The following is a 26,604-nucleotide window of genomic DNA, read 5'->3' as shown; positions in this document are numbered from 1 at the left end:
GACTCCACAATAAACTGTCAGCAGCTTGCCAAACCTTGAGTTACTGGATCAAAAAATCCATCCAGTAAGGAACTTATCACTATTTCAATTGTTTTGGTCTTTGTGATGGTTATTTTCAAAGACACTGGAGTTTCAAAGAGGGAGGAGCAGGAAGGCGTTGTACAGGTGGGAAGCCATGATCTAATAGCTACTGCTGAAATGTGGTGGGATGAATTGCATGACTGGAGGGCTGCATTTGATGGCTAATACTATTTAGAAGGGCTAGGCAATGAAGGAGGGGCTTGCCCTTTCTGTAAAAAATATGTAAATAATAGATTGACGGCATGGAGCTGTCTTAGAAAAGCAGCAGTGGACAGGTTAAGAGCCTATGGGTAAAAATTGGTAACCAAACCAACAAAGAAAACCTCAGGGTTGGTGCTTACTACATGCTGCCTGATCAAAAGTAGCCTGTTTATGAAGCAGTTACCTCAACTACAGGAAGCATCATGCCCCCAGGCTCTGATCCTGCCAGGAAACTTCACCCTGACATGCCCTACAGATTTCAACAGATTGCTGTGCCAGTGGAATTGAGGTCGGTAAAGGGCTCTCTGGGAATAAGATATGCAACTCCACAACTCCTATCCTGTAACCCATTTTTCTTTGAGTTCTGACAGTATTCTCACTGGAACCATAGTATTCGCACAAAACTTCAGAAAATAGTTTTCTGAATCTTTTTGTCTTCACTGTGTACAGAACACACTGTACATATATTTTTATCTATAAAGATGTCTTCCACCGCTGGTGACTACCATAGTATTTCTTCAGCAACTATGGCAGCTGATTACATATAAGAAGCTGCATTGGTACAATTATCAAATAGCTAGGTTATTTTGGCCAGTGCCACTGCTGATACGTACAAGTCTGCTTTGCATCTTTGCTGGAGGTTGCAATCCCTGTAACTGAGCTGATAGAGTAGAACATGTGCCATGGATCAGCTGCTCCATTTTATAGCTCAGCATCTTAGCTCAAATTGTCAATGAGCTATGCACACCCCAGGGCATGAATTTTTAATTTCAAATGGCTGAGGCAGAGGCACTTTGTCTTTCCACCAAACTGTGATGTTTGGTGGTTAGCTCCAGGAAAGGAGTGGTAACAAACATAGTCTTTACTCTGTGACCATGAGTCAGAAGCTTCTCCTTTCAAATTCTCAGCTGCTGGAGGGGGAAAAAACCCTGCTGGGATTCAGGGTCCAGCATAACGAATGCTCTCGAGACTGAGGGTAAAACATCCTGTTCTAGAGTCATCCTGCAGGTATCCTGCACAGTTCAATGCAGGGTATCTTAAGGAAAAGACGTGTCTAGCCACAAAGGTGAAACAGGCTGTGCCTTAAGAGCAAACTATGCATGGTACTGTTTGAAGAAAATCCTGCTATAGAGGCATTTATTCAGAGTTTTGGTAATCTCAGTGACTAAATAGGGAACAGCTATGTGACCTGTGCAACAGAAAGAATAAAGGCTGAGTCAATTCTGTAGAAAAAAAAAATTCACTTTAAATTGTTAATGAATCTTCAAGTACCAAGGTAGGGAAGCAGGTGAAACTCTGTAGAAGGGGCCTGGTTCACTGCAGAAAGCTTATGTTGCTACAGAGCAGTGCCTTGCAAACTGGGTTTGTGGGAGCTATGCCTTCATAAAGTCTGACAGCTCCTTTTGCATGGCAGGAAGAGGCATTTGGGCAACTTTTCTGTATCATTGCAGAGTATCTTTGATAATGTTAATGGCACATGTTATTACAGAAAGGTATCCTTCTTACACCACATTGGTCATACCTGTCATTCTCAGTTCTTCATGTGAAAAAGTCTGTTACTTCCTTCTTCAGGGTGCATTTATGGCACCCTGATGTATTTCTACCTCCCATTGCTAACTTCTGTATACTCAGACAACATTTGACAGGTGTAAGATGTAAAGGATTTTGTCATTGAGGCTTTTGCTAGACAAATAGAGTCACCATTGGTTTTCTTATCACAGAAATTAAAAGTAGTATTTTAGAATACATTTACTAAATCCTTTGTTCTTTATCTGAAACCATATGAATACTGGCAGAAGCTGCAGAAATTCAAGTAATAAAATTATCACAATATTTTAAGAAGAGCACGAGTCTCCAGCCGGGTTCTGAACAAGATTCAAATCCCACAGAGAAGGAGAATATAAAAGATGTGAAATTTGTCCAATCTGACAAAAGAAAATTCCTGTCTTGCTTTGGCTTGTCAAATTTACATGTATGAGGACCTTTATATAGCGATCTATTAGTTTCCCATTGGTAACATTAAAGGAGGAAAGGCAACAGAAAGGTGTCATTCAAAATACAGAAATGTGATTTCTGAACTGTCAGCCACCCTAGGGCAGCAGCGAAGGCGGGCGCAGCGCCCCCGAGGCCGGAGCCTCGCCTCAGCTCAGCTCAGCCGGCCTCGGCCCCGGCTGCCGCTAGAGGGTCTCGGAGGGACAGCGAAGAAGGCTGGCTGGGCACGGCCCCTCCCGCCCCACAGGTGGTGGAGACAGTACGGGGCGGGGGCAGCGGCCGGGCGGAAGTGCCTCCCTCGGCTCCCGCTGCGGCTGCCCCCTGACCTGCCCTCCCTCCATGCTGCCCGGCTTCCTCCCGCCCGGCGCCCCCAACACTTTTAACCCTTCCCCTGCCGGCGGCCCTCTCCGAGAACCGCGGAGAGTCCGGATGGGCCGTCCCTTCGCTCTCCTCTCCTCTCCTCTCCTCCACTCCCCGGCCGGCACGGCGCGGCCCGCTGCCGCCTGGCACCGCGAGGGCGGGGCGTCTCTGGCCGGGGGCAGGCCCCAGCAGCCGGCTGCCCTTACTCCCCCGAGCCCCCCACCTCCCCCCAGTACCCGTAGGACTGGAGCCGGTTGGCCGCCCTCCACCTGCTCCCCGCTTTTGTTTGGGGACGGGGCGTGAAGGAGAAGTGCGGCCGCCCCTTGCGTGTGGCGGGGCCGGGCGGCACGGTCCCGGCGTGACTCGGGGCTTGCGGACCCTCTCGCCGCCGCTTTTGTCTGGCGGCTGGCCCGGTGCTGCTCTCCTCTCCCCCTCCTCTAACTCGCTCTGCGGAGCTCCCCGCTTTTGGGGAGGGGCCAGAGGCTCCCCCGCTGGGGAAGGAGGGTTTTGCCCTCTTTTCGGGACGAGAGAGAAGGAAGGAAGGAAGGAGAAAGTCGAGGGTTCTTTGCCTCGCTGCGCTCCGCCCGGTGTCCGGCGTTGCTCGGCGGCGTTTGTCCCGCCGCCAAGTTGCCACAGGTTGGAGCTGCTCACCCGCCACTGCCGCCACCGGGTTCTGGTTTCGGCGTGAGACAATACCGCGGGCTGCGGAGAAGGAGGAGGAGGAGAGGGGCGGGAGCGGCCCTCTGACTGCCGATGGGGCTGGGCTGGACGGTACGGCGGGGCGGGTAGGTGTCTCCGCGGGCTGCCGCCGGCTGGCGCTCACCGGGAAGTGGCTGGCAGAGGCGGGCGAGCCCCGGGCACGACGGGCGCCGCTGGCGGCGCGGGTGCTCCATGGAGGACGTGGGGCTGCGGAGCGGACGGGAGCGGCTGGCTGGCGGCGACCCGCGGCTCGGCGCCGTGCTGGTGGAACCGGGGCCGGTGGTGGTGATGGTGGAGCAGCGGGCAGCGGAGGGCTACAAGCTGGTGGAGGTGCAGCTGACCGGCGGGGCTCCCTGGGGCTTCACCCTGAAGGGCGGACGGGAGCACGGGGAGCCTCTCATCATCACCAAGGTGAGAGGCGCCGGGGGGGCGGGGCGGTGGGTCCGGCCGGCTCCATTTTGGCGGTGACAGCCCAGCGGTTACAGCGGGCCCGGCCCGGCCACGCTGCCTGCCCGCAACCCGGGACGCACCGCAGGGCGGGGAGCGGCTGCCTCGATGCCGCCGGCCCCAGCGCAGGTGCCGCCTGGCCGGCTGCCTCACGGCGGCTCTCCGAGGGGCCAAGGCGGCCGTTAGCGCCCGGGGAGACGGGACCTGAGGGTGCTGCCGCGCTCGCCGCCCGGCCCGGGGCGCATCCGAACAGGTCTGAGGCTAACAGGTTGTTAGGCACAGTCAGCCTCCCTCCCCGACCTGTTGCCTCTGGTCGCTCATGTTCCCCGCTAAGAACCTAGTGCAGGCGCTGTGGACGCTGTAGGGGATCCCACTGTTGCCAGCGCAGCCCGTAACCCGGTGCTGAGCCCTTCACTCCTCACAGTGCTCCTGGCGCTCCAGGGTATGGAGGTTAGAACTCCCGGGTCTGAGGCCGAGTTTTGCCCGCTGCCGCTGCACTTGCAAATTCACAATAATTAGGGTGACCTTTTGTATCTCCCTCTTTCTTTGAACAAAAGGTGGTGTGGATAGTGGCTGAATCCATGCTCCGAAGAGAGAGCAGGAGGAGGAGGCTCATGGGTACACGGGCACTTTTTGGTTGCTTTGTATTTTTTTTTCTCATTACCTGTTTTTTATGTCCGTGCATACTCACAACTTTAAACTCAGTGTATCCGGCAGTAGTTAAAGACATACATCACGTTTTCTAGAAAATGGTTTTCATCTGGGTTTGTTTTGACTTAAGAACCAGTAGTTGTTGGGTTTTGCTGTTAAGACAGCTTTCTTCTTCTGCAGTGAAAACACTTTAAAATAGATTCATATGTAGTTGGGGAAAGAAAAATCCACATTGGTAAAGCACACTTTGCTCAAGATCTGTAGGAAAGATGTATGCTTTTGTCTACATGCCCTGTGGGTTCTGCCTGTTCCCATTTTATAAGTGCACAGAAAGTGTCAGAGATCAACAAGTCCTGTTTAGTCCATGGCAGAAATTCTTCAAATCTTACTTTTTAGTTGTCTCATTGCGAGTTGTCTGGTTGGTTCCCTTCTCCCACCCTTGAAACATCTGTATTATGGACTTACCAAGTTAGGCCTTCTGAAACCGTCTTCTTCCTAGATCTCTTGCCTGCTTTTCAAGAAACAGCGGTCACTGTCAGATGATGTACATACTGAAAAATGACTACCTGCCTGTTGGCTTCTTACTGGTACCCTGAATTACATAGTATCAAACCTGGGAGCATTTGAGGAAAGGAGTAAGGAGCTACATACTATGCATATACTAGATATACTAGCCAGATCAAATAATTCCCCCTTTCTAGAAATGGCAAAGAAGTGCTACATCTAAAGACTGATCAGTGATACGTATTCATAATGTTACCTAGGTATTAAGCAACAAGCTGAAGTATTATTTAAGGACTGTAGTGATAGGACAAGGGGTAACTGGTTAAAACTTGAACAGGGGAAGTTTAGACTGGATATAAGGAGGAAATTCTTTCCTCTAATGGTGGTGAGGCACTGGAATGGGTTGCCCAGGGAAGCTGTGGATACTCCATTCCTGACGGTGTTCAAGGCCAGGTTGGACAGAGCCTTGGGTGGCATGGTTTAGTGTGAGGTGTCCCTGCCCATGGCAGGGGGGTTGGAACTAGATGATCTTAAGGTCCTTTCCAACCCTAACTATTCTATGATTTGTGGCATGAGGATGTGGCTGTGGTACGTGGAGACAAGTGTCTGGGGATGGGAACCTTGTAAATTAGGTTTGTTGCAAAGGAATAGTTAAGTGGAACCATACATAGCCTTGATACCTCCTGAAACTGTGCTGCTGTGTGGAAGAGAAACCCAGATACATTGGTTCTGACAACCTGGATCCTTGGGTCTAAATTTTGGGGTGTTTTCATTTGCTGTTGTTGGATGCAAGTGTACAGAAGTAGTTTTGAAACAGGGACTGCAGCTCATGTCCCCCATGTCTCCAGGGCTGCAATTCTTCAGCTGCAAAACCTTCCTTTTGATTTGACCCACTCACGTTAGTTTTGGATTTTGTGTTCTTCTGTACCACTTACAGCAGTGGAAAGCTACTGGGATGAATAATTTAATATTGGGGGTTAAAATGGCCCCTCCTTGCAGTGTCTCTTCTTGGCTGAACTTGAGTTACCCCCTTCCTGCGTGCATGTGGGGGATTGCCAGGCTGCCATAGATGAGAAGATAGATGCTGCTTCACCTGCACTTCTCTCTCTGTGGTGTGTGCCATTCCTTCTCAAGTAGGCTGGTGGCTGGTCAGTGAGGGGGATCCAGGAAGACCTCGTTGCCCAAATCCTTCAGGATACCTTTGGGAAAACCGGTTTTGTGGGTCCAAACTGTGCTTACGTGTGAGCAGGCTATGAAGCTCTGTCTCACTCTGGTCCAGGGTGGCTCTGGGGAAATGAGGATGGATGACACCAACTGCTGCTTTTTAAGGAGAGGAATGTGACAAGGTGTGAATGGAGTCTCAGCTAGGGGCTGCGTATGGGGATTTTCTAGAATTCTGCCTGTCTCCTGTCTCAAAAGCAAGATCAACCTTTGAAGAAAATTGCACCTTTATGTAAATGCTGGGAAGCGTCTGGTGTAAATATATCCTGCTTTCCTAAGCATATGTAGCACAACTGTTATAACTGTCAGAAAAGTAGCACCAGAAAATACTGTAATTTTAAAAACAATGAGCAAGTGTACATTCATTTTGCAGCACTTTCTGTGTATCGTACCATGTGGGTGGTGGTAGTTTTCCTGGTTGTGTGGCTATTTCACTTGCTGACAGGAAGGGAATATTTTTATTACCAATATCATAGTGAGAGTCTAGGGCAAGAAGAGCTGCAAACACTGTTTGGGCATTTATTAGCTGGCTATCTAGCTAATTAAAACAGAGTATTCTTTGATCTACCAAACTACCAATGATAAGGGAGGGGAAAGCAATGTTACAGAGGAGAAAAAATGTGTCCAGCCTTAGCAGGGGCATGAGCATGTGGTCAGCCACTGGAAGTCTGTCCCTGTGCGTTGCAGGAGGATTGGGCTAGATAACCTTTAAAGGTCCCTTCCAATCCGAACTATTCTATGGTTAATGTCAGTAGGGAAAGCGCTTTGCCCCGAGAGAGAGGTCAGCCACAGTCTTGCTGCTAGTGCCTGGTAATGGGCCCTGCCCTTGCTGAGTGGGAAAGCTTCTCTGATTCATTATAGCATTTTGTTTTATGATAGAAATGTAGTATTATTCTATGTATACAATAATATTTCTCTTTGGAGAAACAGTCCTGAACCAAGTAAGCAGAATATTGAGTTCACCTGCCAGGTGCAATGCTTCTGGTTTGGGTTTGGAGTGTTTTTTGGTATTTTGTTGGAGTTTTTTTCCTTACCCTTTTTGGTGTTGCTGCAGTAGGTGCAGAGAAAAATGGTGCGTGATACAGCTTGCTCGATCTTTAAATGTAGCTGGTCTTCTGAAACTCGCCCCACCACGTGCATGTGGTGTTGCTAATATTTAAGGAAAAAAGTATTTTAGCATTGTTGTTGCTTGCTATGACTTTTATAATGTCCCTTTAAAAAAAATGCTTGACATTTTTTCTGATCTCTGCATGTGTATATGATAACATTCAAAAAAATTGCCTACAGGCAGCTTGTTATTGCCTAATTTGACATCTTGAAAGGACTCTTTTTTTATAGCAACATGTGTATTTCAACAGAAGGTGAAATAACAGTTTCAAGAACTTTAATGAGAAGTCACACAAGCCTCTGTTGTGTTGGGGTGGGTTTTTTTTACCTCTTAAAGAAACTCTTAAGAGGGGAGATCTTACTGGAAATAATGAAAAGTCGAGGTGCTCAAGTGTGAATCTTGTGAAAATCTGCCATAGCTGCATTATCTTGATTACTTTTACTTTAAAATGACTCTTATCTGAAATGCCCAGCTTGTAGTATCAGTCACAGCACTGGTTGGGGGTGGTGGATGGAAAGTCATTTCACGTCCTGTATTAACAATATCCTTCAGACTATGAAGTTGTTCTGCGGCCAACATTATCCTTAATACAGTAAATATTAAAACACTATAGTTTATGCATTGCAAGAAAAGTTGATGTATCATTTAAATAAATTCCTCTTTAGTATCAGCTTTACAGTCATACCTCCTCAAGCTATGATCTCATTGCAGGCTAATCAAGGCTGGGCTTGGCTGGTATTTCGGCAAGATTTCCAAGTGAAACCGGGACTGTTGCAAGAAGTTATGTTGTTGATTTGGTAGATAGAGTTCTTGTCTCCTGAATCAGTCCTGAATTCGTGCCCCAGGTGGAGGTGCTGTCTTTCAAGAAGCAGCAGTATCAGACTCCAAAGATTTGTTTATTTCTCTTTATTCCATTGCGCTCTCCTAATGTGCTTCTGTCTATGGTTAGGTGTGAATTGTAACTTGTATCACATAATAATTTTTGAAATCATATAATGGACTGCTTTTGTAGTACTTGTCTGCAGGACTTCTTCATGGGTTTGTATCACTATTGTTTCAGTAGTAGGTGAAGTGATGATTGTTTTAAGTAATTCTTTATCCTTTAAAGCCCTGAACATATAAGTAAAAGCAATTATTTGGAATTCTATGCTGCAACAATATTTAGAGGGAAGGGAAACAGCTTTAATGGTGCTGTATATGAATGAATTAAAAAAAAAAAAACATTTTCAAACATAAACACCAGTTGCTTCCCTCAAGTTAGGTGTTTGAGGTGAGCTGCAATGCTTGTAGACATTAAGAATTATTAAACTTGGCAAATTGCTGACCACTTCAACATAAATACAGTAATTTGTGTAAACAGCTGAGTTTCAGGTTATTAGAAGCTGTTGTACAGTGTCAGAGAAAGCATTCTAATGTAGTTCTCCATATGATGATGAATTTTATTCACTTCAGTGCTAGATAGTACAGGAAGGACTATTCATTCTGTTTTATTTTCTATCCATATTCTTTTGGTCATCAGAAACAACCAAAATTACTGAGTATAAGCCATCATTTGAACACATAATCAGCAATTTTAAAAGAATGTGGCAAATCACATTCTATATTTCCTTTGAAGTGCTTATTCAGCTTCTTAATTTACAAGAGGGATTTATTCTTTCTGAAAGGTTGATCGGAGTTAGACCTTTGTGCTGTTTAATTTGATAGCTGAGAATTTTAAGAAATACTTACATATTTGAATGAATATTTTAGGATTAAAAAGTATCATGTAGCTATTTATCTTTTTTCTTTGTCAAATATGTTAAAAGTTAGGTTTTTTCAGTGCTATAGAAACTGTTTTGAGTGCTGTTTGGCTTTGTGTGTGGTTTCTGGATCCAAGGTCTCTATTACAGGAAGAAAGGAGTTGGTTTGCTTTGATGCAAGAAGATGTTACTGCTTTTTACTTTGGTAAGCTGAATGTTGAAGGAATGCTCTCAATTTTAGCACTTCTAATGGACGTTAAGTGAGTTCTTTATTATGACTGATAATTTACTGGCAGAATGGAACCAGTATAAACGGTTGTGAATGGTGTAAATGTTCTGGCTGTGGAAGTCTGAGGTTTGAGAGGTTGTTTTTGGGTTGTTTTGGGTTTTGTTTTTCTTTTTCCCTGGCAAGAACATTAACAGTTGAAATGGCACCAGTACTGGAAATTCCATTTTAAAGCTATATTGGATGTTGTTACCCGTGATCTACAAATTGTGTAGGGAGTTGAAATGAAAGGATGAATTAGAAGACTTGTGACTTGAGAAGTTTCAAGTCAGTTGAGTTACATGCTTAGAAGTCAACAGTGTGAGGGTATGATTTGAGAAATTGGGGTGTGTGCACTTGCAGTCCTGAAACTGGAGTTTTCTTTGTGCATTTCACACTGCATTTCAGGACAAAAATCCTCTGGAGGAATTAGAATGCTGTGTTTAAAACCAGAACTAAGAAACTTCCTCACAACAGCCTAAATTCTGACTTTAGGAAACGCTGTCTACTGCCAATTTGCTTGGTTTTCTGTCCTCTGCATTTTCCCTTCCACCTATTCAGCAAAAACTGTCAAATCTTCATGATTTTATAGTTTAAAACAAAACGCAAACGAAAACATTCATGCGTGCAGTCTGGTGGAAGAATTGAGGTGTGTTGTGGGGATAGTTACTACAATAGGAGTTAGACTGTGAGATTGCATGTTTGAATATTTATTAATTTAGTCTATATAAAGGAAAATTTAAACTTCTCATTGTTAGTTGCTACTTTTCAGTATGAATTTTGAATGCTACCACAGGCATTAACATAGAAGACCAGCAAGAGACCTTTAACTATTGCTTGCTGTTGCCAGAAGATTGCCAGTAACACCATTTATTACCTAGTTATCTGTCATGCTTATGTTGTTGTGGTTTTTTTTTTTTGTTTTGTTTGTTTGTTGTTGTTTTTTTAAGAGGAAAAACTGTGTGGGCTTGTGTGGTGTTTTTGCATATGCTACATATGCTTTACTCAACAGACTGCGCATTAGACTGTATATATTTTTTTCCTGCCAAACTTTATTCGTTGTGTGTTCTCACACTTAATGAATATTTAAAGTATGGGAGTGTGGAAAGAGCAAGGTAAATGGGAAATGAAACCTGGTCACGAATAGATTAGAGAAAACAAGAGTGTGGTAGTAACCAAGCCAATATTACATCACATGTCAGCTTTTTCTCCTTGAGGAAAGCTATTTGTCTTCCTATGCACTTGCAATCTATACAGAGAATACCTAATATGTGTCTAGTTTTGTGCATCACTTTATTAGAGAAGTTTGAAATGAGTCCCAGCCATTAAGCAGAATTTTTTACTTGCTGTACATTTAAGAGATATAGTGTGTGAACCATTTCCCTGAGAGGTAAAGTGAAAATTGACACTGTTGAGATTTCACCTGTTTCATCTATGCAGGTTTGCTTTCTATTGTCTGTATTTTGAGCCTACTTGGTATAATGTTAATCAAAGTTTGGTTTGGTTTTTGGTTTTGTTTGTTTGTTTTTTTTAATATACATACATATGTATGAAGAAAAATACTAAAGTATCTCTGTAAAACTTAATGAATGTCCTTCTGGGGTTTGGGTTTTGTGGGTTTGGAGTTTTTTTTGGTGGCTGTGTGTTCTTTTTCCTTGTATTTTTGCTTATCTTTAAGATGATAAACAAATTTGGAAGCTTTCTTATTCCTCTTAAAACAGAGTTTTCAGTTTCTTAAAGGTGCTATTCCCATCCTCTCCCCCACCAAGAATATTATTGCCACTGTGGTGGTGAATTTTAAGGAGTTCATATTTTTTGCCTACTTGTAACTTCACGGATACAGTGTTATACAAGCAACATGGAATGTAAGGTTTATGGCATGGATAACTGAATGCTTTTTGTTTAAGTGCATTCATTCAGTGATAGGAAACATCTACAACATGTTGACTGTAACCTGTTTTGGATGCACTTGTAGAATGTCTTTTGCATTCTTCATACAAACTTTGCCAAGCAGCAGAGTTTTGGTGGTGTTCACACAGACTTAAGCTAGATGTTAATAGATGATTTTGGAAAGGGATTTGGAGTGTTTTAATTAGACATGACTTGAGTACTCTGAATTGCTTTCTGAAGGTGCCTGCAATGTGCCATCAACTCTGTGAGAAGCTGAGGAAACCCATGGTTCCTCTTCACCTACTTAGGTGCCTGTGTAGGTATCTCTAGTAAGATGAAATATACTCGATCAAGATTGTTTATTTTCAACATGTTTGACTATACCTAAAACTGTTGGAGATTTCTTCTCTGTTTCTGCTTTGTTTCTGAGCATCACAAGAGCGTCACTTTTCAGTTTGATTATTTGAGCTAATAAGGGGATAATTATAAGCTACCAAGGAGGACAGTGTGAAGTTAGAGAACTTTCTTCTCCCTGTGAATTAATACAGTATTACTCTTAAGTCTCTAATTAATTCATGGCATTCTTAGTAAGCACAGGTCAGGTCATAAAGTTACGAGAATGGCTTCTGCAAGTTATTGGGGCATCTTTTTAGTGACCTTTGTGCGTACCTGAGGCCCACTGTGGAGTGCTGAACTCCCCAAGACAGAGCTGACTGGTAAATGTTGGAAATGCATCAAATTGTTACTTTGAGAAACAAAATAGCTTTTGTCAGGTACACAATTCTTGGATTGGCTCTTAAAGTAGAAACAGATGGAGTAAAGTGTATGATGATAGAAGAGGTGGTTATTTCAGGGTTCTGAACCCTGATGAAACCATAAAATGAACCAAAAGCTTTAAACTATTCAGGCAAAGGCAGAGTAGCATTGGCACTGAGGAGAAGGCTTCACTTCCTATGTTCTTACACTTCTCTTGCCTAACCCCACATATAAAGGGAGCTTCCCCTTCTGCTGCCTGCCTTGCTCTCAAACCTTTTAAATCTCTCTTAATTTCCACGTTACTAGATTCTCTGGAATATTTGAATTCTTCTACTTATTTATTCACATTCTTCAACTCTGAGAAATTAGGAAATACCTTGTCATGTTTTTCAAATACTGAGTTTCTAAAGAATTGTAGTTACTAAGGAGGTTTCTGAAGGATGTGGAGTGGCTTGTTGGCCGAGGGTGCTACAAAGAACAAAGAATACTTTCAGTGACTGAAATTTGGAAATAGGGAATATATTGGACCTCTGCTGCAGTGCTTGAGAGGCTGTATCCCTTTGGATAATAATAGTGCAATTTCATCTGTTCTTGTGGTCTTTCTTCTAGCTGAATGACCTTTTAGAAGGAAGATGTATCATGGTTGAGACCGCTCTTCTTACTGTGATTGAAGATGGCCTTACTGGATGCTTTCTTTGCTCCAGGTTTTTAGCTGCTCAGTCATGGTTCTGAGATCTAGACCATATCTGTACTCACAGTAGTATAGTTCTTTGCTGTGTGCTTGTCATTTACAACAGGGCATTTAATGTTCTGTTAATAACGGTTATTTGTAAACAGTTTGTCAGAGATTGTAATAATGCTCTTGCTGACGTGAAGTTTGGTGGTGTTGTAGCATAACCTGATGTAACTAATTCAGAGCTTTTTTTAAATGGAAAAGCATGAACTTCATTCTCAGTTGGGCTTTTTCTCTTAAATGGAAAAAGACCCCAGTGTTAGTGAAACATACAGAATCTAGAACCTTTTAACATGGCCAGACACTTTAATTTTAGAATAACAAGTTCTTCATCCTCAGTCTTTTTATTACATTCTTTCTGAATACTTGCCATCACGTCTGTATAGCTGAAGTAGGAAGAGATCTGGGAGCCATGAGAGTACAATAAATTTGTTCAAAAGTACAGGTACCTACACTGTACTCAGAATTGCAGTGTTCAGTACTGTTCCTCTTCAGTATAATAGATGATTGTTCTCAAAATCCCTCCACAAATCTATAAAATTATTTTGGATTTTTTCTGTCTCTTGAGATAAAACATACTTTGTTGTACACTTGCTTTGAAAGCTTCCAACATAAACTATGAAACAAAGCGGTATCTCCCAGTTTCCCAAATACACATAAACTGTTCATCATTCTTTAGGAAATAAATCTGTGATTGTGTGTTGAATACTATATAAAAATACTGTTGGGAGGTAACAATACTTTATTTGAAAGGTATATTTTTTTTAAGTATAATTCTATAATACTTTAGGATATCATCATAGAAACATGATTTCATGGTAGAGGAACTGAAATGCTTCCTACACAGTATCGGTTAGTCATCACTGTGTTAATTTTCTTAAACAAATTAGATGCAAAAATGAGTTTGTGGGTGGCTAGCTGGCCAATATCTGATATAATGAATTCTTCAACTCTTGGTGAGTGTTTGATTCTGGATAATGGTATCATTACAGTATTGTAAATTGCTTTATTTCCTCCACAAATACATACGTTGTTGATGCAGAAGAAAGGAGAATGTTAGATATTCATTAGAGGCATTTGCAGTTGTTCTTTTTATGGAATAGCAAAGTGCCGTTTCCCAGCCATTTAAATAAAAGAATGATGCTAACATACTGTGTTGACATAAGGTAGTGAGTTTTTTTGGTGTTTATAAGTGGAAAGATTATAACAGGGAACACTTGAAGCTTTATGGATTTGTGTTAAATATAACTAATGTTTAGAATTGTCAAGTCAAGATGTAAGAAAAATGTAAACTTTCAAAACCATAGAATAGTTTGGTTTGGAAAGGACCTTAAGATTATCTAGTTCCAGCCCCTCTGCCATGGGCAGGGATGCCTCACTCTAGACCATGTTGCCCAAGGCTCTGTCCACCCTAGCCTTGAAAAATCAGCTTTTATAAACAATCTGTAATCTGTTTCTTACATGACTATTTTGGTGAAATGCCTTTATTTCTAAATATAAGGACTTCTGTAAAATCAAAAAGCAGCGTCTTCTTCTAAGCCTGGAAGGTGTTATATAATACTGGATGCTCTTAAATGCAGGTCTAATGCCATAATGTTTTTTCTAGTTTCCAAAAAATTGGTAGGGCAGAACTTTAAGGTATTTTTTTTCCTCCTTTTAAACTATGTATTCTTAGTATGTGCAATAATATTTTTATTTCCTATTCTTTTTCCTTTCCCCCGTTTTGTAAAAGGTAAACCCCAACAATTTGCTCCCCTACTTATAAAACTTAAGCTACAGTGATCTGTTAGCAAAATAAACTTCTTTTCTGCAGTCTTTACCTTCTGAGAACTTGATGTTTTTCCTGACTGCTGGGGGAGATTGCTATCAAGAGCAGGGAGGAGGGCTGTGCCTTTCCTGACACCTTGGAGACCTGAAGAGTTTCTGTAATTGCACAATCTGATTTTAGGGAGGAGTGTAAGGCAAGTCTTTTGTTGCTTAACTGAATTTCTTCTGGCTGATTAAGGGAATTGTCATCTTAAAAAATATTGTAGCTGTGACCTCTTATGTCAGAAGTGGAGGTGGTTAAAACATGAGAGGGGAGAGGCATGTGGCACTTAAGTGGTTTGGTTCCATGAAATGAGTGTTGAGTCGAAGTTTACAAAGCTTCGACACAGAATCCTGTGAGAAGCAGGGAACTGGAAATGTTGGGAAATTGAAAATTAGGAGATTTATTAATTGCCTCTTTTGCCACAAGTCTCTTGTTGCACTGAGTTGTATGGCATCTTTGCCTCGGTGTCTGCTGTTGAATAGGACTAAGAATATTTCCCTACTTCACAGACGCCTGTTTCTTATGAAACAGACCTGACATGGAAGTGCTGAAACATTATAAACTTTATGGTCTTTCTAGTAAAACCCAGAACCCAAAAATATATGGAAAACCTATGAGTACAAGTAGTTGTGTGATTCTCTTGGCAGAAAACTCTTTTTTACACAGGCACAAAGCGTTGTTTTCCAGTGTCTCCAGTGTTTGTTATGAATGGTGTACCAAAGTATACATTAGTGTACAATTATTGTAAACTTGTCATTTAATTAGAAAATTAACCCCCCTACCTACCTAAAATGAGCAGTTTCTCTTAATGGCTCAGGGAAGTAGAAGAGATGAAAGGAGCGAGACAAGCTGTCAGCACCTGAGTAGGGATGCTGACGTAATGTAGGCTTATATGAAAGGTCAAGCAGACGTTTGTGAGATTTGGAACATTTGTTAGCAATAAAGCTTCATAAGGAAATGGCCAAAGCACACATCGGTGCTGACTAGTTGAATTCCCCTCAGTTTCTGATGGCTATGACATTCTTGCAGCTCCTTCAAAGATAGACACTGTCAGTGAAGAATGATGAACTTAGGGTTCATCATTGTCTAAGGTAATAGCATAGAACACAAGTTTCAGCAGAATGAAGGCAGCACATACATGTTTTAATGTAATTGCAGACAGACCTAAAAACTCACTTTCATCTGCACATCTCCAGCAATAACTGAGGCTACTGTTTGCTCCAATGTGTTGTATCAATGACTGGTACATTCACCCCACATTTCGACCTAAGGGTATTGGGCTAGCGTAAGACTCTCTATCCTTAATCTGGTGCTGCAGACACTGGTTTGCAGTGATCTAGTTTATTTTGCTGAAAGCTGACTGGGGAGATGTTGCATGAGCAATTTAATTAGCTGATTAGAGGGAGTAGAAATGAGCAGCAGGGAGTGGCAACATCATGGTAATACAGTCACACGTCCCATGGTGAATTACAGGCTGTAGTCTGCCTGACTTTCAGTGAGAATCAATTTGAAGTATGGAGATCATCTTAGAAAATAGGAGATCAGTATTTATGACTTCTGAATTTTCATTACTGAACAGTTTGAATCCAGACCTGTACTGTTTCTTCATCTTGTGATGTTGAAAAAATGCATCCATCTCACCTTTGAGGACAAAACGGACATAACTTATTAAGATCAGAGTAAAAAGAAAACAGTTTTACTTGTTTTATTGTTTTGATACCAAATAAATACTTCATACTTGAATATCTAGGAGAGCATGTTCACTAAATCAACACTTCAGTTCAGTCATGGCATCTCACAACTAGGTCTGCATCTGTTGTGGCTACATCTTTTTCTAAAGGTTTGGAATTTTCTGGCATATTTGATTGATGTTAGCTGCAGTTTGTTATGGCCAGGTTTTCATTTCTTCTGTGAAGACTTTTTATGTGTAGTTTGTTTTGATGTGAAATAAAAAATCAGTTGTATACCTTATAATAACATACTGCTAGGGATTATTACTCTTTTAAAATGAGTTTGAACTTTGGACTGAAAAGTTTTCATCTATATTTCTAAATTTTTTTTGTAATGGTTCCGGTTCTGATTAAACGACTTCTTGGTCACTGGAAAGTTGCATTTAGATCTACATTGTTACAAAATGTCTAAAGGAAAATTCATCATGGATGTGTTTGACCCTGTTAATAACAAGACCGGCTTCTACCTTCTAAAACACAGTTGGCAGTTCTTGTCCTGAAAAGTAGCCCCCCAGTCAAACTTTAGTCAGTGAACAGTAGCTCATTTGCAGTAAATCCCTGAGAGGAAGGAGAAATCATACTATTTGGCCATAAAATTTGGCATGTTATCATATATTGTTGTAAGGAATGTGGGCTAGGGTTGTATATATAACTTTGAATTACAGAAGTCTTAAATCATTCTAGAGAGTTATTTGCTCTGTAAATTTTATATTGTTTATTTTTGTAATTGGTTTCATGTTTGTTTGCTTTTACTTTTTTTAGAGAAGACAAAGGAAATCTGGCATCTTAGACTATCAGGAGCAACAGTAGGTGGTTGTTTCTTGTGGGGGTCAACACTAGGAGGTGGTTGGGGTACCTTGCCCACCAGGTTTAGGATTGCTGCTGCCAGAGATATGTTTGGATTTGAGAACTTTGTCTCCAGGTTCTGGAGAAAGTGTATTTTAGTTGCCTTTTCTTTCCAGTACTTGGTACCAGTCTGTTCTGAATTTCCTTTAATCTGATTCAGTTTTACTTCTTTCTTACCTTCAAGTCTTTATTCTGTATAATTTTCCTCATCTGAGTGGTTCCAGATGCAATTCAAGAGACAAAAATCTTTCTTTACCGGTTTCTCTTAGTCTGCTGTTTCTATCCCTAGCTCCAAATCTTGTTTTGCCTTTTTTTTTTTTGTTACATGCAGTTTTGCTTATATGGCCTCCTTCCCTTTTCTTTAGCACCTCTTTGCTTAGCCCCAAGCCTATGTTTAGGATGAAGGATTTCCACACAGGACTTGTAGTTGATAGAGGCTTCTAATAGCTGGACGCTTTCAAGGGTGTTTAACTCAATCAACTGAAGGCATATATGTATGTAGACAACCATATGCGCATCCTGGATTCTGTCAGATTGCTCCTTTTACTGAAGAGGGTGTCATTAGAGTGTTTCAAGTTACAGTCTTGCTTTTCAATGTATTTATTTCCTCCTTTTATTTCTTCATTTGTTTCTTGGAACTGGATGAACCATCTCGGTTTAAATTAAGGAAAACTGAAGGTTTGAGGCTGGCATGCACAGTCGAAAGTTTCTGCTGAACTAATTGAAGTGTGGCAAATTCATCAACCACTGAAAGGAAATCTATCTTATGATGGGGAAGCGTCAGTAAACTTTGAGTAGGGAAGTGGCCGATACCACCTGTGATTAATTACCAAAATGGATCTTAGAGTAAGATGAGGGCATAAGCTGATTTTTGTTTAACCATGGCTTAGGCGCTACTTTATTAGAAAGGTATAATATGGAAATGAGAGCAACGAAAAGATGTCTGCACTTGTTTGTATTGAAATTTATGATACAATGAAGAGAAAATTGGGAGCTTGTAGAAGGACAGTGATTTTTGTCTTTTGTAGTTGTATTTGAAGGTAACCAGTCTGCTTTTTGAATTCAAAGCCAGAATACTTGTTACAGACTGTGACCTGAAGAAGTATCTTGCAAATAGTGGTGTGGAACAGAGCACATTGTTTTCTCCCTGCCTATGTGACTCATGCAGCTAAGATGTCTCATCCAGAATTAGTTTTTGAAGAGTGTCTAGCAGGGTTAGTGGATATTTTGTGGTGGTTGATGATAGCTGTCCAGGTGATCACTGAATTGTAGCAAAGTATCAGAATAACGTGTCTTCTTTCTGTGATATTCTGAGAGGTGTTTCCCTTTCCGATTAGCTGTGAGTTGAGGCATAAGGAGAATGATGTAGTAGTTAATACATTCTAAAAAGCAGAGCTAGATTTAATATACAGTGACAGAAAAGGAATTTTCCATTCTTGGTCATGTATTATTCAAAGCTTGCAATTTTGGGAGGAAAGCAGGAACACCTTATGACCTTCAGCACATTCCAGTCTTATTTTTGATCGTTTTTCTGGTTGGCTTTTTTCTTTTTTTTTTTTTTTCTTTTTGTTGTTGTTGTTGTTGTTGTTTTAAGACATACACCCCCCCCAATAAAAAAAGGTGACAGTTTCAAATGCATTTTGTTCTTATCTGATTTACATTCACAGATTGATTTCCTTAGCTGACCAAAATGCTGGTGATGGATTCCAGTTTATTCTGGAGTTTCAAGGCCTACCATTAAAGCTTATGAACTTAAAGATTTAATTTTAGTTACTGAATGCTAGATCTCAGTCTCAAAGGACTCGAGTTAAAAACTCTGTAAGATGTATCTCTGTGGAAGCACTTCTTATGGTAACGCAGTTAGTTGTGCACATGGGACGGGGACACTCTTAGAAGAGGAGTTTTAAGATTTTGGATAGGCAACCGTGTGGAGTTTAAGATGCAGTGGCATTACAAAAAAGGCAGAGTGTGGGGTCTTGGGTGCTAAAGGCAGGGGTGTAGTTACCGTGAATAGGTGGGGTTTTAATCTGGTGCACAACAATTTATGCAGGCTTCCAGTTTATTAAGGAGCTGTTGAAAATCCGGTAAAGTGCTGGGAAGTGACACTTAAAAGGTGACAAAATGTATTTTACTTGAGGAAATTGAAGCACAGGACAAAATTCAATAGGTATTTAGTTTTAACAAGCATGAAGACTTGCCATGTTTGAAATAAGAGTAATAGTTTCTAACCTTAAGAGTAAAGTTCCGAGACACTGCTTAATGTTTTCTGTTGCTTTCTGGTATTTTGGTTTTGTGTTTCTTTTTTTGAAAGATACTTGCTTAATGTAAAGCAAGTTATTTGGCTCAATATCAATGTACCTGGAGGAAAGCAGATCAGAAATAAAGTCAGATTGTGAACTGTTAGACTCTTTTAGTATTTTGGCCATTCACAAGTATTTAGTTACCAAAGAAACAGAAATGGACATGGGGATTCCATACCAAAAAGCTTTTGAGCTACATGATGGCAGAGTAAATGCTAGCAAATTGTAGGATATGTAGTCTATAAAGCTGTTAATTAGTCCCAGAGGAACTGAACAGTGAAACTTTTGACTGATATCATTCAGGTTAAGTACAGGAAGAAATGGAGTTTGTTTTCTATTGCATTGTGTTTGCAGGATACTCAAATGAAAATATGTGGCTTTGTTGGTAGTTAAACACAGCTTTGAATCCCTGTTTTTCCATGATCATAAGATTGTTTATATAAGATATGAGATCAGGTGTTTCTCTGAAATAGTACAGTATTTTCCTTTATCAGTTAAACTCTAGATGACTTTTGAGAATAGAGTGGGTTGTGTTGGAATTTCTTCAGTCAGTCCTTATATTTTATCCCTGCTTTCTCCTTTTAAAGGACAACAATTTCTTCAGTAGTTTGTTGTTGTTTTTTTTTAAATCACTGGGATTACTTAGATATAAGTTATTGTTAAATGATTCTACTTAATGTCATATCTCTAATGTTTCTAGGTCTTGTATTATTTCCTGCTCTTGTCAGTGATTCCTAACTTTATGTTTAGTGGCATATTAGTGTTTGGAGGTAAAGATACTCTCCACGTAAATGGAGGCCTGTAGTTTTGTGGAATTCTGTTGGTGCACATACACTTGTTCATATATATCACACATTTTATTTCTGCTTTTGAATTCAGATTATTTCCAGACCCTAAAAAATTAGTTATGCAATAAGAATGATAAATTCCCTTTGAACAAAAGATAATAAGAAGATGGTGACTTGGTTGGTTGGTTTTGGGGGGCTTTTTTTGCTGGATGTTGAGCCAAACGAAATCTCCCTTTGTCTGTCTGAAAAATCAGGGTTTTTCCTGGGCCACTGTTATAGATTTATCTGCTTGTGTTGTTCCTTGGAAAAAAAAATTGAAATAGCATTGCATATGGAAAACAAAACAACAGTGTGCGTAGGAATGAGCTTGTACAGGTTGTATTGCCACCAGCATTTTTTTCACCTGTAGAGCAGCTTCATCTCATTCCTTGGAGCATGTTGGCAGGCAGTTCAAGTAAGATATTGCAAGTGGTGACATGGCAGTAGAAAAAAGTATTTGAATCGGACTGTATCAATGCAGTAACGTAGTGGATATTGCTTAAAGGTAAGATGAGGAAATGCTGCTTAGGGGATCGTAGAGAACCAACAGACCATCTTGGCTTTTTTTGAAAACTAGATCTAGTTCTTCTGGTTCATGAGCACTTAATGACAAATATTGCCTGTCTTTGTTGCCAGCAGCATATATTCTGAATGGAAAATACCTCTAGAGCCAACTACTTCTTAATATTTATGAACAGAGTCATCACTTTTGTAAGACTTGATGGCTATCACTTAAGCAAAATGAGCAGAAATGTGTGGAAGCAATCTGTGAAGTAACACTCATTAGTCTGCAAGTGTTGATCCACCTTTGAGAGCTGCATTGAAGATGATAATGGTGTGTCAGACTTGATTACGGATTTGAACCCTTGTGCAATGACTTACAGCATTTTGCAGCTAGTGACTATATCTGCTAGTGGTGGCTCCCTGTTTTCCCATTAAATACCAAGCACACAAGTTAACCATGCAGCATAATGCATGAAGTTCTGAAAGATGGCAGTCTAGCTAGAAAATGTGTGGACACATCATGTGTTCTCTGGTGTTGTGAAATTTACTTCTGTTTAGCAGAGCAGGATGTAGCCCTTCCACTTTTATGGATAGCCCATGTGGATCATAGAAAGCCACAGAAGGATTAAAGCATAAGGTTGTCTCTGTAGTCTGTAGTCTTCACATTGAAAATTAAACAAGAAATGCTTTAAGTGCTTTGTTCCCTTAGCAAGTTTTGAAGGTGGAAGTGTAAATTTCTTCAGTTTGAGTCTTAGGTGTACCACTGCCACTGGTGACAAGAAAACTTCAGTTCTGCTCTCCTTTCAGATTCCTCTTTAAGAGGAATCTGCTTGTCTGCCAGACCAACAATATGCTGGAAGCTACCTGAAGAATACATTAACAAACTCAGTGAAATTCTACAAATAAGGAATTTCTTGAAGGTGAAAGCTTGTGCTTTCCTTTTGGAAATGATCAGCACACAGCTGTGGCATTTGTGTGCCACACTTTAAGACAATCCCATGATTTGTTTGGGGGTGGAGACCTGAGAGGTGTGCAGTAGCACTAGTGGTAATTACACAACACAATAGCAGCAACTTGTGGTTATCTCTCTGGCTGTATCAGTTTTGTGCTTGTAATTCTCACAAGGAAAACTTCCTAAGGGAGCCTGTGTCATACTGATGTACTGTTGCTCTGTCATAACCTGGCTGGAGTCAGCTTTATGACTCCTTGAGTGTGGGAGATATATCAAGTTTCTGGTTGCTTTGTAGTTTCAGAAGGAAAGGCCTGTGGGAAATAAATGTGGCTAATGCATTTGCAAACATAAGTTCTTAACATGAAGGTCGTGAACTGTAATGTTATATTGGGCATCCCCACTGATGAGGAAAACATCTTGGTCTTGCCAAAGATTTCCATCAATGGCTAGATACATCTTTCCTGATTTGCTGCAGTTTCTGTTTAATGGCAGGAACATTTCTGTGTATTCTCAGAGAGCAGCCTTCTAATTTGTGTCACATTTTAGATTTCATACATTTATGGAGAACTGGTATTCTCAGTGCTAAGAGAACATATCCTGCTGGTTTACAGAGGAAAAAAGTAGCTACAGGGTAGCTCTGGAAAACTTAGGAGACCAGTAATTTCAATTGAAGTTATGTTGCCTTGAAAGATGACTGTTTATTTTATTTAAGTGTATATTTATGGAGTCACTGCAAGGAAGAAGAAAACTTAACTTCAGATATTTCTATTTAGTTGTAAGTTCATGTGACTGGACTAGTTTTGTTTCGTCACAACTTGGCCTTGGTATTTTGAGCCTTTATAAAAACTGAGTATTTGTCAGCTTTATTTAGGGATTGGAATTGCCATTTCCTCATGAAGCTTGAAAATTCTCAGCTGAAGACCTTTTCTTTCATAAACAGTAACTGTTGGCACTGGTGAATCTATACATGATGAGCCTGTTAGTATGCACTGACAGAATAGTGATTCATCTCATCTACTGTCCAGACCAAACCAGAGAGCCTGATAAGATAGCTGTGCTTTCCAGTCTGTAGCATTTTCTTTTCTACAAATCTAATAAATGGCAACACAGATTTGTATCAGTTCACTGCATTTTTCAAAAGGTTCTGTTTGATATTTAAGTATGCTTAAAATAGTCTAATTCCTCCACATGAAATGTTGCCATGAATCCTATATACTGAATCATACTGTACAGTGTAAGGATTTTTGTAGAATAAATATATTGGCTTTAGTTATTTTCCTTTGTTATTTGATGCATTTGTCCCTGTTTTCAGAGTCAGAGCTCTGCTTTTTGTGGCTTTTACATTTGAGATAGCCAACCTATGTCAGTTTTATGGATGCAGTCTTCCAGTGCTGTTCTCAAAAACCTGTTTACTCTTGCAAACAACATCTGCTACTCCTGACTGTAGCATTACTTAGAGACATTGTGACCTTGCACCTCTTTCTGAAAGTGCCTTACCTGTAATTGTTGACAGTATTGTTACTTTAAAACCAAACAGTAAATTGTTTTTTGTTAGTCTGGACTTGCTAACTTCATACATTTTATGATAGCTGCTGTATAACCAGTTTAATGTGCTATTTGTGTTATGGATTGATTTCCTTCCCCCCCCCCCCCCCCTTCCTCCTCAGCATCATGAGACAGGGATATTGTCTGAACAGTCACATATGCTGTTCCTAGGAACAGGAGGACAGCCCTAGTGAGTAGGGACAAAGTCTACCTAATCTCATTTCCTGGTTTTGGAAGTAGCTGGGAGTTAATAATTGAGGAATGGTTCTAAGAAGCAGAAGTGTAGTGTTGCTTTAGTTTTGTGTGTGTGTTTTTTTCAATTATTATTTCTCCTCTTTACATTATTTTTGATACAGTCCTTTAATAGTCAGCAGATTAGGGCTGTCTGAGTCATTTGTGTTTAAAAGTCAATTGGCAAATTCATGGCAGGACCGATTTTAAACTTTTGCCTTCCCCAGCGTCTACTAACAGTGTTTCGTACCTGCTTTTAAGAAAAAGGAGCCATATTACATAGCTGTCAAACTGGCTTTATTATATTTGTGAAGCATAACTGGCAATCTCCATTTGGTGTATTTGTGATAGTTTGTGATACAGATTCAGGTATTTCAGGCTAATATATAATACTATATAATAGTTCTTTTTGTCACATCTTTTCTAAGCTCAAGTCTGTTCTGATTAAGTTCTCCTCATATCAACAACAGTATCTCTGACCAGCCTGTTCTTCTCCCTTACTCTCATAAAGTCTGCAGATTGATTCTTGTTTGGGTGGGATGGCAAGAACTACATGAAACTTTCACTTTATGGTAACACAGGGGGACTGACTGACTCTACCACCATGTGTGAGAGAGAAGGGAAAGATGTTCCCTTTCTAATAATCCTCTGCTATTGACCACTGAACTGCTGTTTTCAGAGCACGGCCTAACATGATGCACATGAAGATCTCTGGAAGACTTCCCAGTGCTTGCCTGTAGGTCTGCGTTTACTGCTTGGGGGTGTCGGGGGGAGCGTGGGGTGTGTGTGTGTGTGTGAGTGGAGTGTGTGTGTTGTCTTACTTAGAGTGATTCTAAGCAATGCAGTCTTTATTGTGTGGCTCTGTGCAGCCAGTGCAGCTTTGACTAATCCAAGTAGTCTTGCATCATCAGTAAACTTTGTTCATCCTCATGCAGATAGCTTATTTAAAAACAAAACAAAAACAAACCACCAAAAAGGCCCAACATAAACAAAACCCCAACCAACCCCCTCCAAAGAAACAAAACAACCATACTGAACAGCACAGGCTGTGGTGTAGGTGCCAGTGAGATGGTTTTGGTATCCCCTCTATATTGCGAAACTAGCCTTTTTATTTCTATCCTTTGTGTCTTCCTAACTGGGTTTTCCAAGAGGAATTATTTTTTTAATCCTATGACAGTTTTGATAAATGCTGTTAAAAAAATGTAAGAAACACTCTTTTTCCTTTTTGGTGGATGGGGATGTGCGAAGGGAAGAGAGTAAAAATATATGGTGTATTGCTTGGATAATTCTTTGTGTTGAGTCATTCTAAGTATTTCAACTCAAGGACAAGACAAACTTCGAGAAATCACACTGCTGTTAATGCTGTCTCTTCCCTAGGGTGTAATCTGGTAGAAACTGTTACACATGTACTTACCTGAATTTGTCAGGACTGTTGTGGGGCCACTGTAGAGGTTACTTCCGTATATTGCTTTAATTTTGTGAGGTAGCAGGATTGTGTTAAGTGAGAGGTTATACTCTGAAGTATGAGTTGCTTTAAAACATAGTGAGGTCTTAATTTGTTGAAGGTTGTTGTGATTGTGTTTTTTTTCCTCCCTTTTGCTGATGCTTTGTTTTGTGACTGTTCTACTGATTCTTTTGTAAGAAAGTACTCTGATATATAGGTATTTTTAGTATTTTCTCTGAAACTTATGTTTCTTGAAAATTTTACAGAATGCTTTGCTGAATTGTTAGTGGCAATGCAACATCTTGCTGTGTACAAGTGAATTACACGCAGATCTTTACTCGGGATCTATAGAGTTCATGACTGCAGCCCCAATTTATTGGTTTTGGCTTCCCAGATCAAATACTAAGGCTCTTTTCTTGATCTCCAAGAGTTTCTAGTTTACTTCTTGGCATTTGTTAGAATAGCAGCATTGTGATTTTTAAGCGAGCAGGAAAGGCTTTATACAAAATAAAGTTGTATAGTCCTGTTGCTCTTTAGAGGAAGATTTGAAATAAAACCTCAGTTGCAGTTCGGGTGATGTGCTTGATCTCATAGACACCCGGTGAAGAGCAGTTTTAACAAGCAGCTGTATTTTTCGTTCTGTAAATGCACGTTTACTTTGTTTATAAGACAAGAACCTGATCCCTATTTATGGTAAGGGTTAACCAGCAAAATTTGAACATGCTTTACTTTGTGGCATTTTTTTGTTTGGTTGGTTTGTTTTTTTTTTTTTTTTTGTTTTTGGTTGGCTTTTTTTTTGTTTGTTTGTGTTGTTTTTTTTAGGTTGTATTCTTGCATAGTAACAGTCCATAGCCTCGTTATTTTATATACATAATAAAAATTCTTTACCTTATTGCTTAATCAAATAACTGGCCTTGTCTTCATTCTAGGAGGAAGCTGTTTCTCAGTAAGACAGTCCTATTTGCTGGAATCCTGTCCAGCGAGTCCTGTCTTGGATTTGTTGGACAGTCCTGACTCACAGATCTTAAAAGCTTTTTTGCCCAGATCTTCTGACTCCAAGGCTTGACATTTGAGGATGGCTGGGCCCAAACCCACTTGGATACACTAATAATGCTTTCTGTATTTTTTCAGTATGTTCTTTTTCTCTCTGTGATGTAGCATTGCCTAGCTGTATTTGTTTTTTTCCATTTCTCTAAGTGCTTAGAAAACATAATTCTCCTATCCAGCATTGTCTACCTGCAGACATAATTTGTTTTCCTCAGGCTCTAGGAAGCTCTGCAGCTTTTGTTCTGCATTAAACCTGTAGTTATAATATTACTTCCCTGATTTCAAGAAAAGTTCTGAGCTGTGAGTGATCTTCTTGAAATGCCACATATTGGATAACTGTGGGTTTTTTTTTAAGGTAACTTGTGTGAAAATGAGATTATTGGAAAATAAGGGCATGTAAGGTTATGTTGTGAGCTAGGTCAAGGGCCTGGATCCAGCCTCAGTGTTTGTTGAAAGAAAACACTTCTCTCTGGGAATCTCATTTTGGCCAAAGAAACTTCAGTGTAAGATTCCGTCTTCCTTTGTAATCTCCTTTTTCTGTTGTTTTGTCACACCCTTGTTCAGTTACATCTGTATGAACTCAAGTATGGTTTACTTAGGAAAAAATGTCATTGCTCCCAGTGTACTGTGTGGGCTGATTGGAAAATACAGCAGGCTGACTTCTTAGCTGACCTGTGGGTTGGGTTTATTGTAAATGGGCTAATTAACCAGAAGATGCCAT

General features: G+C 40.6%; 1 protein-coding gene across 1 annotated transcript in view; it reads left to right on the top strand.

Annotated features, from left to right (window-relative positions):
• Positions 1 to 3,398: 3,398 nt before the first annotated feature.
• Positions 3,399 to 26,604, top strand: part of SHROOM2 (shroom family member 2) — a 132,782-nt gene continuing 109,576 nt past the window's right edge. Inside the window, exon 1 of the mRNA XM_061366476.1 lies at positions 3,399 to 3,744. Within this exon, the coding sequence (XP_061222460.1) occupies positions 3,526 to 3,744 (219 nt within the window). The 5' untranslated portion in view covers positions 3,399 to 3,525. The remainder of the gene's footprint in view (positions 3,745 to 26,604) is intronic.

This window comes from Neopsephotus bourkii, unplaced genomic scaffold, assembly GCF_033783945.1.
Source record: "Neopsephotus bourkii isolate Nb327-2 ecotype Australia unplaced genomic scaffold, CSIRO-AGI_Nbou_v1 NB_1346, whole genome shotgun sequence".
In the NCBI taxonomy this organism is placed as follows: domain Eukaryota; kingdom Metazoa; phylum Chordata; class Aves; order Psittaciformes; family Psittacidae; genus Neopsephotus; species Neopsephotus bourkii.
The sequence above is the reverse complement of the archived record's forward strand: the minus strand, read 5'-3'. Positions and strand labels throughout refer to the sequence as shown.